Source organism: Microtus oregoni, unplaced genomic scaffold (assembly GCF_018167655.1).
Source record: "Microtus oregoni isolate MIOR12 unplaced genomic scaffold, Mior012 000034F_ref0000314, whole genome shotgun sequence".
Taxonomy (NCBI): domain Eukaryota; kingdom Metazoa; phylum Chordata; class Mammalia; order Rodentia; family Cricetidae; genus Microtus; species Microtus oregoni.
The window spans coordinates 21,733,295-21,747,887 of NW_024543093.1; the positions used below are offsets into that span (position 1 = coordinate 21,733,295).

General features: G+C 42.1%; 1 protein-coding gene across 1 annotated transcript; it reads right to left on the reverse strand.

Annotated features, from left to right (window-relative positions):
- Window positions 1-4,202: 4,202 nt before the first annotated feature.
- LOC121432338 (G patch domain-containing protein 4-like) lies at window positions 4,203-5,533 on the reverse strand. Its single transcript, XM_041630184.1, is given in 2 exon segments — window positions 4,203-4,853; window positions 4,856-5,533. Coding segments are annotated over 2 exon segments (1,260 nt in total). The 5' UTR covers window positions 5,465-5,533.
- Between the last annotated feature and the right edge of the window lie 9,060 nt (window positions 5,534-14,593).

Sequence of the window (14,593 nt, forward strand, 5' to 3'; positions counted from 1 at the left end):
TTATGGGTGTATGATGGAAGAGATAAACAAAAATGTCAAAACTGTCCAAGGCCATCTGACCCACCTCAGCAATTGCCTGTGCTCCCTTGCCACCTGAGGCTTGAAGGCCACCAGGTCCCTGTGTCAAATGTGCTCAACATGGTTACTGGGCTAGGGCTTGCCTTAATCCTCACTTTCAGCTCTCCGGCCAAGTGTCATTGATGGAGGAAGGTAATTGGCTAATAAAGGAACTGCCTTGGCCCATTTTATTGGTTAGAAGATAGGTGGGAGGAGTAAACAGAACAGAACGCTGGGAGGAAGAGGAAGTGAGCTCAGACTCGACAGCTCTCCTCTCGGGAGCAGACGCCTCAGAGAGAGACACCATGCCCTGCTCCCGGGCTGATACACGCCATGAAGCTCCGACCCAGGATGGACTAGGCTAGAATCTTCCCGGTAAGACCGGTTCTCACAGATTATTAGAGATGGGTTGATCGGGATATCAGAATTAGCCAGTAAGGGCTAGAGCTAAAGGGCCAAGCAGTGTTTAAATGAATACAGTTTGTGTGTTGTTATTTCGGGCATAAGCTAGCCATGTGGGCAGCCAGGGTGCTGGGAACGCAGCCCCGCTGCTCTATTTACTACATGTCATAAAAAGGGGTCATTGAGCAATTAATTGCCCCTGTGCACCTCCTGGTATGGGGACATCAAAAGCAAACCAGCCTCTAACAGACCTTCTAATCTGGCCATGGACAAATGTGTATGTCTGGGCTTCCTTGACCTGACCACTGTCATTGCTAACAGGGAACCATAGGTAGATACCATGGTATCAGAGTGGCCCATCTCCTTTCACTTGGGCATGGGAGCCATATATTTAGTACAGAGGGAGTTTTGGGGACCCAACCCTTCTTATTTTTCTATTGTCAGGCTACCAGGACAGCCTTACCTACCTCATTAGACTCCACTACTCAGCTGCACTTTTAGGAATATTCTTCTCATGTATTTATTTTTGGTTGTGCCAAACTGCCCTATAGCCCTAATGGGAAGGAATTTTTCAGCCAAAGTAGGAACTTCTATTTTGTTTGCTTCTCCCATTAGCCGGATTCACAAGCAGCTCCTCTTTTCTTCTCTCTAGCTACCCACCCTACTGATTCTGACATGCCATTTTCTCTGTCAGTCTTTCAATGAACCCTAAAATCTGGGACACCCAGAACACTCTGTTATTAAGCACCATTCCCCCATTGTCATTCAATTACAGGAACCTACCAGGTACATTACCTAAGTTCAGTACCCATTCTCACCCCACAGATATTTTAACCCCTAGACACAAAAGTGAGACTTTCAAAACAGATTTTAATATAACAAGTTTATTTTTGACTACCCGCAGAAATCAGTAACCTGTGTCTCCTGGATGTAAACGTGATACCATGTTGATTAAAAAGGAAAAGGTGCCTTAAAGTTTGTTTCAGTTGGAAATTAAAAGTTTAATTGGCAATTCTTCTCTTTTGCTTTTTAAATGTCCATAACTTTAACACTAACTAATAAAAATCTGTTAAGCTATTAACCTAACTCTAGCAGAGTACTAGACATTCCATTCCACTACTATATTACCATAAACCTGAGCTCAGTATTTTATGTTTCCCTGGGTCCCTTCTCAATATTTTTTTAAAAGTGTATCACTTTTATAAACTTCAAATTCTCATAAGTTCCAGGGAGGAAAACTGGACTCATATGAACAGATCAGATATACTCAAGATAAATATCATTCAACATTTTTCTCATCTTGGGACCCCCTTCCCTTATATTGGGAACCCTATGGAATCCCCCTCTCATCTTGAAATTCTCCTCCCTTAATTACCAACCAGGCTCTATTAAAAAATTTCTACATTTCATCTTCTGTGTTACCAGCATCTTATTGGGTCCCAGCTGTTTGCTAATGATTCTACAGAGCTCAAACCATGAGGAAGACATGGTTACCATAGGACCAGCCCCTAGAGATGACTGATACCCACCAACTCAGCTTGAAGCATTTTCATGAGATACAATGCCTCCATTCTTGCCCACTGGTTACACTTATCCCCCACTTTTAATAATAAACAAAATGGTAAATTTTGTTATTTACATCACATCCAGGGTACCATAGCCATCCACACTCAGACAAAATGTTTCACACTATATGCTAGCATTCCGAGCATCCTATAGTCACACATGCACCATCAGCATTCAAGCAAATTCCCTAGTAACCATAGGGCTTTATGTTCTACGTCATCAATGTGCTGTGCATGGCATTGCTACATAAGCCGTGTGGGCATGCACTAAACTACCTTTAAAAAGTGGGCATGTATGCCCATATACTTTTTCACTACATTTCCTTCAGTCAAGCTTGTGCACACCCACTTTCCTTTCTTTTTATTAGTAAAAATACTTAGAGAGAGTTTTGTTGTATATCTTCTTATCCGTTCTCATGACTAGTAAAATAATTATCTATTTTATCTTCCTCAGGTGGTCCATGCATGTCCTTCATGGGGTTCTCCTTTTTAGCTAGCTTCTCTGGGGCTGTGAATTGTAGCCTGGTTATTGTAGCCTGGCTTTATATCTAATACCCACTTGTGTAACATGAAGGGCCCGGCCTGCTTGTTGTTGGGGTTTCTGTCCTGCCTGGTACCCCACAACTGTTTAACCCCAAAGAAAATCACACACAGTTCTCCATAAATTATAAGCTGATTACCCGTTAGCTCTCTCCTCTTACTGGCTAACTCTCACATGTTGATTAACCCATTTTTCTGATCTATGTTCGCCATGTGGCTCAGTACCCTTTTCAGTGAGGCAGATCACATCTCGCTGCTTCTGTGATCTGGGCACGAGTGGGAGGAATCAACTTCCTCCTCCCCAGAATTCTCCTGTTCTCATTACATCATTTCTACTTCCTGTCTGGTTTTACCACCTATATTTCCTGCCTGGCCAATCAGCATTTTTTAATAACATGATTGATAGAATACAGATAATTCTCCTGCACCACACTTGTGAGTAAGTACATATCATGTTTGTCTTTCTGGGTCTGAATTACCTCACTCAAGATTATATTTTCTAGTTCCATCCATTTACTGCAAATTTCATGATGTCATTGTCTTTTACCACTGAGTAAAATGTCATTTTGTAAATGTACCACATTTTCTTTATCCATTCTTTACTTGAGAGGCATCAAGGCTATTTCTAGGTTCTGACTATTACAAATAATGTTGCTAATGAACATAACTGAGTAAGTGTTCTTGTGGTATGATTGAATATCCTTTGGATATATATTGCTGGTTCTTGAGACTGATTGACTCCCAATTTTCTGAGAAACTCCATGCTGAATTTCCAAAGTGACTGTGTAAATTTGACCTCCCAACAGCAAAGGTAGAGTGTTTTCCTTAGTTTACATCCTCTCCAACATAGGTTGTTATCAGTGTTTGTGATCTTAGCCATTTTGAGAAGTTTAAAATGGTATCTCAGAGTCATTTTGAGCTGCATTTCCCTGATGGCTAAGGATGTTGAGCAAGTCCTTAAATGTCTTTCAGTCATTTGCTATTTTTCTACTGAGAATTCTCTGTTTAGATCTGTACCCATTTTTATTTATTTTTTTGAAAGATTCTTGTTTGTGATACGCAGGGAGGTAGATGATACCTCTAAACAAACTCAGCTTAGCATTATAGTGAGACCCCAAGAGGGTAACAAAGCTTCTTCAAAAGTCTCCAAGGGCCGTCTAATTTGTTTTCAGAACGTCACATGCTGGAAATGATGATGTTAACTGGGAATAACCTCATTTAATCATGATTAGAAATAGGCAGTCTGGAAGGCTAACCCAGCCCATACATCCAAATGTATGTTTTTCTTAACCTTCACAGTATTTACAAATGAAGGCATTCTGCAGGGTATATTAGTACAGGCCGAGGTAGAGGCAGGTGGATCTCTGAGTGCAAGGAAAGCATGAGCTATATTAGAAAAATCCTGTCTCAAAAAAACAAAACAGTCTTATCACAAACGTCTACAATTTTAGACTTTTACCAGAGACACTTCTTCAAATAGAAACTCCTATCCTAATTTTTCTTCCATCGTCCTTTAGCTGGGCACCAGGGTCTGTACTTTTTGGACAGAACATTGTTCAGGGAATGTCTCCCCCTCAGCGGACTGGCGCTCCTTAGCTGCTTGCAGAAGGGCAAACCCAGGCTACCCCTGAAGAGGAATCAGCAGGGCTGCAGTGGAGACCTCTTCTGTTTCTTCTTCTTCTTGGCTCTCTGGTCAGTGTTGATGCCAGCTCTCTCCTTTGCATGTGCCTGACTTCTCTCACCTTCATTCTCTACTTCCCAAGTCCTGCCATCATTATCTTTATCGCTTACATCCAAGACCACCTCCTCAAGACACTTCCGTCTTTTCTTCTTTCCTCTTCTGACTTTTCTCTCTCTTTTTGTTAGGCCATCCTTCCTTTCTTCATCTTGGGTGTCCAAGTCCTCCCCACAGTGCTGCAGCTTCTTGCTGCTTCTCCATGGGTTTGTGCCTGCTCCACTGTCCATTGCCTTTGGCCTGCCTGTCACATTTCTTCCTCCTTTATCACAGACTTCCATCTCCCCCTCTTCTTCATGGTGCTGCCTCCTCTTTTTCTTCTTTTTCCTAGATGACTGATCAGACTGCACTGTGCTCAGCTCTCTAGGCCCACTTTCTCCTTCAGCCTCTTTCTCCTCACTTCCTACAGCCATTCCCTCTTTCTCTTCTTTCCGCCTCCGTTTCTTCTTCCTGCTTTTCTTAACACTCTGGTCAGTGTATTCTAGAAGTGCCTCACCTACGTTCTTTCCAGGTGTTACAGCCTCTTCCTCCTCTCTCTGTTTCCTCTTTTTCTTTTCTTCTTTCGGGAGGGCTCCCTGTCAGTCTGTGGTTGAGAGGTGCCCACATCCTCTGAGCCTTTGAACCGAGCCAGGAAGGCCTGCTCTTGGGCCTCCAGGCGAGCAAGTTTGGCCTTCATTGTGATTCCAATCCGGGCAGCCTTGTGTGCCGTTCACCCCTTACAGGCTTTGAGTAGCATCTCATCAGTCAGAATCTTTGGAGGCAGAGACTCCTGGCTGTCATCACTGCTGCTCGCTCTGTCAGGCTTCTCCTCACCTGAGGTCAGTGTGGCTGTCTTCACAAACTTCTGGTACAGCAGATTGGGCTTGGGGTGATTACGCTGGGTGGTCTCCGTGGAAAGACGACTGTTCTGCACTCCGTCCTTCCCTGTGTCCACTACCAGGCTGGCTGCAGTCTTGTTGAAGAGATCACTCCACCAGTGGTTTGTAAACTCCTTGGCAGGGTCATGTCCCACCCCATGGGTGTCTTGCTTCAGCGTCACCTTGAGGGCCTGGGTGATGCCATTCTTGTTCCGGCCCAGGCCCTTGCCTTCAGTCCATCCATGTTTTAGCAGCTGCTCTTCAGCAAACTTCATCCCGCGACTCTTGACCTTTGGGGTGACACTCATGGTGGGCAAAGTCTTTGTCCTCAGATTCTCACCAGGGAAGACGTGGTACCATCCTTCAGTGCGCGATCCTCTCCGTGGAAGTGTACCCATTTTTAGTTGGATAATTTGCTATTTTCATTTCTAGTTTCTTGAGATCTTTATATATCATAGAGATCAGCCCTCTGTCAGATGTGGGGATGGTTAGGAAATTTTCACATTCAGTAAGTTGCTGTATTGTCTTATTGACTATGTCTTTTGATTTACAGAAGCTTATCAGTTAACATCAGTACCATTTATTGATTTTGTTTTCAGTGTCTGTGCTGCTGGTGTTATATTTAGGAAGTGGTCTCTTGTACAAATGCATTCAAAGCGACTACCAACTTTCTCTTCTATCAGGTACATTGTAAGTTGATTTATGTTGACGTCTTTGTTCTAACTGAAGTTGAGTTTTGTGCATGGCAATAGCTAGGGACCCATTTGCATTCATCTATAGGTCATATGTCCAGTTCTGCCAGCACCATTTGTTAAAGATGTCCCTTTTCATTGTTCCAGTTTGGCTTCTTTGTCAAAAATCAGCTTTCATAGGTGTGTGGATTTATGTCAGGATCTTCAATTTGTTTTCAATGATCCACATGTCTGCTTTAATGCCAATTCCAAACTGTTTTTAATACTATAACTATAGTAGAATATGAAGTGGTGGTTAGTTATACCTAGTTCAAGTTCCTTTGTTGTAGCAGATTGTTTTGGTCATGGATTTTTTCTCCATTTGAAGTTGAACATTGTCTGTGCTGAATTGTGTTGGGATTTTGATAGGGATAGCCTTGAGCCTGTAAATTGCTTTGGTAAGATTGTCATTTTTATTATGTTGATCCTATCTATCCAAGATCATGGGAAATACTTTTATATTTTTATAATTTCTTTGATATCATTCTTCAAAGACTTTAAGCTCTTGCCACACAGGTTCCTCACTTCTTTTGTTACAATTACCCCAAGTTAATTTGTATCGTCTGTGGCTATTGTAAAGAGTGATGGTTCTCAGCACATTTATCTTTTTTGTTGTTGTTGTTAATCTTGTTGCATCTTGCCACATGGCTGAAGATATTTCTCAGCTGTAGGAATTCCCTGGTAGAATATTTGGTGTCACTTATACATATTCACATATCATTTGAAAATAGAAAGAGCTTGACCTTTTTCTTGTAAATTTGCATCCCTTTAGTCTCATTTTCTTGTCTTATTGCTCTTGCTAAAATTCCCAGTACTATATTAAATAAGTATAAAGAGAATAAATAGCCTTGTTTTGTTTTTAATTTTAGTGAAATAACTTTGAGTTTCTCTCCATTTAGTTTGAAGTTGGCTGTCAGTTTGCTGTATATTGCCTTTATTATGTTTAGCTGTGTTCATTGTATCCTTACTCTCTCCAAGACCTTTATCATGAAGGAATGTTAGATTTTGTCAAAGGCCTTTTAGCATCTAATGAGATGATCATGTGTTTCTTTTTTCCTATAAGTTTGTTTAAATGGTAGATTTTATACACAGATTTTCATATGTTAAACTATCCCTGCATCTCTGGGATGAAGCTTGTTTCATCATGTTAATGATGTTTTCAATGTGCTCTTGGATTCAATTTGCCAGTATTATGTTCAATGTATTTGCATCTATGTTCATGAGGGATATTAGTCTGTAATTCCTTTTCTTTTCTGTATCTTCCTATGTTTTGGGTATCAGGGTAACTGTCATGTCATAAAAGGAGTTTGTCAATGTTCCTTCTGTTTTCATTTTGTGGAACAATTTTAAGAGTATTAGCTCTTCTTTGCATTTCTGATAGAATTTTGTGCTGAGACCATCTTTTCCAGGCCTTTTTTTTTTTGGTTAAGAGACTTTTGATGACTGCTTCTACTTACTTAAAGGCTATAGGTCTATAAAGGTGGTTTATCTGATCTTTATTTAATTTTAGTAAGTGGTAAGTGGTACCTATTAGAAAATTGCCCATTTACTTTTGATTTGTCAATTTTGTGGAGTACAGGTTTTTGAAGTATGACCTAATGCTTCCCTGGATTCTACTCTGTGTCTGTTGTTATATCGCCTTTTTATTTTTTCTTTTGTTAATTTTGATATTCTCTCTTTGCCTTTTGGTTAGATCGGATAAGGGTTTGCATATCTTGTTGATTTTCTCAAAAAAAAAAAAACGACTCTTTGTTTCATTGATTCTTTGCAATGTTCTCTTTGTTTCTATCTTGTTGATTTCAGCCCTCCGTTTGATTATTTCTTATTTTCTACTCCTCCTGGCTGTTTACTTCTTCTTGTTCTAGAGCTTTCACTTGTGCAGTTAAATCACTAATGTGAGATTTCTCCAAAGTCTTTTTTTAATTTATTAGAATTTTTTATAAATACCCATCTGTAGAGAGCTGCGTGGAGCCACACCTTAAAGATGGTGCTGGCGTTCACCCTCCGCGATCCCGAAAGTGAGCGCTCTCTGTGATAAACAACCCCATATATGGCTAAGGCCAGGCTCAGGCTATAATCATGCGATGATCTTAAGCTGCTTGCATATGCATGGACCTATGGATGGTGCCCACGTGGCAGTCCAGGGTTAGCGGTCCAGGCCTACTTAAGGGCTGGGAGAGACTTGCCCGGAGAGAGAGAGATTCCATTGTTAACAAGGTCCTGAAAAAACTGCTTGCAAGAAGAGCTCCGGTGTTGCGTCATCCTTGCTGGTCGAGGCTGTCTCAACAAGTGGGCAATACAGGGATCTTCGCTTTCTCTCTGTGGAGCTCAGAACTTGCTGCAGTCAGGGGGTGCACCGGTAAGTCCTCAGGTAAGATCGGGGATCCGCGATAAAAGCGGGTTTTATGCTCTCACCTGTAGGAAAAGGGAGAGCGGAACAGTAGAGCTGCGACAAAAGCTGAGGAGCTAAAAGTGAAACTATAAAAGTCAAATGGATTGTCAAATGGGCACTTCATCTTCGCACCCTTTTTTTTTTTTTTTTTTTTTGGCTTTTAATGAGCTGCTTCGTTTGAAGAACTTAAAAATAAAAAGGAGCACATTGGAAAGATTTTTGAATGGATGTGATGTGGTAGCTCCCTGGTTTGCCGTTTCGGGCAACCTCCCTGTATCATCCTGGGAAAAGTTAGGTAGAGACCTTCATTTCTCCACAGAACAGGGCATGCTGAAGAAAGGAGTTAGACTAGTTTGGACGCTAGTACGCGGTTGCTTGGAGGATCAAAGATGTAGTGAAGCGGTAGAGAATGACCAGGCCGCCCTTGAAATTCTACAGGAGGAAAGATCTGAGAAGGCAGCCTCTGAAAAGGCTATGTCTGACACTGGGTCAGGCAAGGGCATAAAGGAAAGGAAGCCTACAACTTCAAGGCTATATCCTAGTCTGTCCGACATGGAGGAATCAGGTATCTCAGTCCATTTGGGGTCTGATGATGCTGAGGATCAGGAGGGCCCCTACAGGACCCCCCTAAAAACCATCCATAAATCGTTAGATAGGATAAAGATAAAAAGAAAAGAGAGAGAAACAAAAATGCCAACAATTCGAAGGGGCAAGGAGGAGCGTGACCCCCTCAGCCCCCTTCCATATCCTGAGGTCATGGGAGCAGAAGGAGGGATTTCTTTCAGCCCTGGAGTATGGAGAGAAGTTAGGGCAGAAATGATGACGGCATTCCCAGTATTTCAAGATATTCAAGGCAACAGATACCATGAGCCCTTAGATTTCAAAGTCATTAAAACATTGGCAGAGTCTGTCTGGACTTATGGTATTTCAGCCTCCTTTACGGTGGCTCAGGTTTTCGGAAGCCGGATATACTATGACCCCAGCTGACTGGATGAATCTTGCAAGAGCTTGTTTGTCCCCTGATCAATACCTGGACTGGAAAGCCTATTTAATTGAATTTGCCAATGTCCAGGCTGAAGTAAACTTCACAGCTAGAGGAGCCAGTTTGGGACATGGACATGTTGCTCGGACAAGGTAGATTTGCTAACCAACAAACTGGATATCCCCCTCAAGTATATGAACATCTTAACACTATCGCTACCCGAGCTTGGAAGTCTTTACCCAATAGAGGGGAAGTAAGAGGTAATTTGACAAAGATTATTCAAGGACCTACAGAGCACTTTTCTGATTTTGTGGCTAGACTGATGGAAGCAGCAGGAATGATATTTGGTGATCCTGAGAACGCTATGCCATTACTCAAGCAGTTAGCATATGAACAATGTATGAAAGAATGCAGGGCAGCTATCATCCCGTATAAAAACGGGGGGCCAGAATATTGGATGAGAGCATGCAGAGAGCTAGGTGGTCTGCTGACCAATGCTGGATTGGCGGCAGCCGTACTTCGGCTCAGTAAAAACGGAGGCAATACGGGAACTTGCTTTTGATGTGGCAAAACAGGTAATATAAAGTGTAACTGCCCTCAAGGAGGAGGTACTCAGCAAGGAAAAGCCCAGGAATCCGGAAGTAGCCAACGCCCATTTCCAGGACTATGCCCGAGATGTAAAAAAGAAAAGCATTGGGCAAATGAGTGTAGATCAGTAAAAGATATTAATGGACAGCCTCTAATGAATGTTACTATGCCAAAAAACGGGCAGCGGGGCCCCCGGCCTCAGGGCCCTCAAATATATGGGGCAATGGAGGATCAGAATCAGGAGGAGAGTCAGGAGCAGTGGCCAACCTTCTGACACCCCAAGGACTGCGGTGAGCCACTGCAGGTTCAGCGGGATTGGGCCTCCGTGCCACCACCAGACTCGTATTAACTCCTCAAATGGGGGTCCAGACAGTGTATTCTGATTTTCAAGGTCCACTTCAGCCTGGCACAGTGGGGTTATTAATAGGGAGGTCATCTACTACCTTAAGAGGATTACGAGTCCATCTTGGGATAATTGATCCAGACTACACAGGCATTGTTAAAATTATGGTTGAATCACCTAGGGGCATTTCCGCGATTTCCCCAGGTGATAGGATAGCTCAACTTGTTATCCTGCCTAGTTTACATGACAAGCATCCCACTAAAGATATTGAGAGAGGAGACAAGGGATTTGGCTCATCGGGCACTGACTTGACATTTCTATCCTTGGATTTAGATCAAAGGCCCACCTTACAGCTAACTGTTAATGGGATGAAGATCACAGGTCTCTTGGATACAGGAGCAGACAAAAGCATAATAGCCAGTAAAGATTGGCCACGAGGATGGCCTATGCAGACATCATCACATACCTTACAAGGATTGGGGTATACTAGTGCCCCTAATATCAGTGCTAACTTGTTAAATTGGCAGGACACAGAGGGTCATTCCAGCGTAATACAACCTTATGTTCTTGACCTTCCAGTATCATTATGGGGAAGAGATCTCATGAAATCTATGGGTTTTAAATTAAGTAATGAATATTCAGACAAAGCTCAGATTATTATGAAGAACATGGGCTGTCATCCAAATTTTGGTTTGGGCAAATTCTTGCAAGGCCGAAAGGAGCCTTTAATAGCACAACCAAGGAAACCCAGGCAAAGGTTGGGTTTTTCTTAGGGGCCGCTGAGGAAGGAATTCCCATTTCCTGGAAATTGGAAGAGCCAGTGTGGGTTCCTCAGTGGCCACTTTCTTCCGAAAAACTACAAGCAGCCCATCAGTTAGTTCAAGAACAATTGGAGGAAGGGCATATCAAGCCTTCCCTTTCCCCCTGAAATACTCCCATTTTTGTCATAAAGAAATCTGGAAAATGGAGGTTATTACATGATCTTAGAGCCATTAATGAACAAATGAAAATTATAGGACCTGTTCAACATGGCCTCCCCTTATTGTCTGCCTAGCCAAAGAAGAGGCCTCTTATTGTAGTAGATATTAAGGATTGTTTCTTTTCTATCCCTTTAAGTACCAAGGATAGTGAAATATTTGCCTTTACGTTGCCCTCAATTAATCATGAAAAGCCTGATAAGAGATAGCAATGGATTATCTTACCTCAGAACATGGCCAACAGCCCTACTATGTGTCAGCTCTTTGTAGCCACTGCTTTAGAGCCTTTAAGAACTCGCTTCTCGGGCTTAAAATGTCTCCATTACATGGATGATATTCTCTTGGCTGCCAAGGAAGAAAGAGTGTTATGGGAAGCCTATAGTCTTGGTAGAGGTATTACAACAAAAAGGACTTCATATAGCTCCTGAAAAGGTACAGCAAGATAAGGTTGTAAATTATTTAGGGTCAAAAATGACACATGACCAGATTATACCACAAAAGGTAGAATTGAGAAAAGATTAGCTGTACACATTAAACGATTTTCAAAAATTGTTGGGGGATATAAATTGGATTAGGAATAGTTTAGGTATGGCTAATTACGAACTAAAACTTCTATATGATATTTTAATTGGTGATGCTTCCTTGGATTCACCTAGATGATTGACTGATGAGGCCCGACAAGTACTTTCAGCAATAGAAGATAGATTAGCAAGGCCTTTTTAAAACGCATTAAGTCGGCATAGGATATTGTTTTATGTATTCTTCCCACAAAGTTACAACCCACCGGTATTTTATGGCAAGAAGGGCCATTGTTATGGTTTTATCCAAAGATTTCTCCTGCAAAATCTATAGAGTATTATCCTATTGCTGTGGCCTCCCTAGCTCAACAGGGCCTTCAAACCTGCTTACAACATTTTGGAGTTTTACCTAACATGTTGGTTATTCTGTATGATGCCAATCAATTTAAAGTCTTATGTGCTACCATAGATGATTGGGCCATTTTATGTTGTTCTTTCTCAGGGCATATAGATTGTCATTACCTTAAACACCCATTGTTGACCTTCTTTAAGGAACACCCTGTTATATTTCCCCAAATCACTGCATTGTAACCCATTCCAGGAGCCGGTGTTATTTTTACAGATGGATCAAAAACGGGCTGTGGTGTTTATATAGTGGATTCCTCTGAGCCTGTAAAACATCAATTTTCTCCTGGAGCCCCTAACAAGTCTAAGTGTTTAAGGCCTGTCCTTTTGATTTCAATCTAATCTCAGATTCCTGTTATGTTGTTAATGCTTTGAGACATCTTGAAAGCGCAGGACCCATCAAATCTTCCAGTCCCGTACGTGGTTTATTTATACAATTACAGCTCTTACTCTGGCAACGAAAAAGGCCCTTTTTTGTACAGCATATCCCTGCACACACAGGATTGCCAGGTCCTTTGGCTGAGGGCAATGACAAGGTAGATCGCTGTACCAGACAAAAATGGATGTTTCTCGCCTTTGCCTTACAGAGGGTGTATGATTTTCATAAGGAATTTCATGTTAATGCCAGAACACTACAACAAAAATTTACCATCTCTCATGCTGATGCACGAAAAGTGGTTGTAGACTGCCCACAACGTGTCATTCACCATCATCCTCAAACTTTAGAGGTTAATTCACGTGGATTACTCCCTCTCAAAATCTGGCAAATGGATGTTACTCATATTTCTGAATTCAGAAAGATGAAATACGTGCATGTCTCAGTAGACATATGCTCTGGTATTATCCATGCTACACCCATGACAGGTGAAAAGGTGACTCAAGTGATTGCTCGTTGTCTGGATGCCTGGGCAGCCTGGGGCAAGCCCCAACAGTTAAAAACAGATAACGGCCCTGCTTATACTGGACAAAAATTCACCTCGTTTTGCCACCATATGAGTGTACAGCTCACAAATGGATTACCATACAATCCACAAGGCCAAGGCATTGTGGAACGTGCCCATCGATCCTTAAAGGAGTTACTTCAAAAACAAAAAGGGTGAATAGGCCATGGGCAAACCCCTAAGAATAGACTTTCCTTAACTTTGTTTACTTTAAATTTTTTGAACCTGGATAATTCCAATCCGTCTGCTGCAGACAGGCAATCATGTCTGTCCAGTCCTTCAAAAGGAATGGTGACTTGGAAGGACACCCTGACAGGGGTTTCGCATGGACCCAATCCCATGCTGGCATGGGCACGAGGGTCTGTCTGTGTTTTTCCACAGGACCATTTGGACCCTCTTTGGGTGTCAGAATGCCTGATGAGGAAGGTACAAGCACGAACAGAAGCAACACAAGATGTTACGGATATGCCTGGGGATCCTGAGTCTGCTCCTCATCCACTCAATGGGGAAAGTAACAGCAGAGCTGCAATGGGGGATCCTATCAGCTTTTCCCAAGCTGATGTCAGTGCGCCATGATACTCAGGTTTTCCCACGCCTATTCACCACCAATAATAAGTTGAATTTGCCATTTCTTCCATTAGATGTAGACAGTGCTTTCATAGGGGAAAATAGATCCTTAAGTGAAGAGGGAAGTTTATGCTTTACTGTTAATCCTCATGCTAATAGTTTTTGTATTTTTTGTCCCAATTCAGCACAGGATGGTTTGAGGGGTATCATAAGTATGGAGCTCCATCAACTAATTGTATTCCCCATTTTAATCAAGATAACATCACTATAGCTTATTCTATGAATGTAGTTTGGTTAAATGTCACATGGCCTTGGTATCAACATGTAGATAACTCCGCTCCTTCCCCTCAACCAAAATGGGCCCCTACTTGCTGGGGATCCTATGAAGGGGAGTCCTGGCCATGGACCGGATGTCAATCCAAAATATTGAGATGGGCAGATAAGGCTAAGAAATTCACCTTTTCCCCAGATGTGATAGGTCCAGATAAATACCTTCAAGGTATGTTTCAACAAACAGATCTTTTAAATCCTTTTAATATTTGGATGCTTTGCGGGGTTAATGGTAGTTGTTTAGATGCTTCTTCTTTAGTTATGCTGAATGGCGGAAGTTTTGGGGCAGGAAATGTTAGCTGTTTGGTTACAGAAATTAGAAAGAAGAATTGTTCTGGAGAGGATTCTCAGGAGACTCTGTGGGTCAACCATTCCTGCTATGGGTATAATCGACCGACTATCCCTACTGAACATTATACAGCTACCACTGTTTGTGTATATCCACCATTTATGTTTATTGTTAGTAATTATAGCTTACAGGATTGTAGTAATGGGACTTGCTTTTATGCACAATGTTGGAACGCTTCCCAACATAGCCTTGCCATGATTGCCCGTGTTCCCCGCTGGATCCTGGTGCCATGAGCCTCTTAAGATACAAAAGAGATTTTGGCATTACAGCTGCAATTTGTGTAGCCATAGGTCTTGCAGCTGTGGCCATGACCC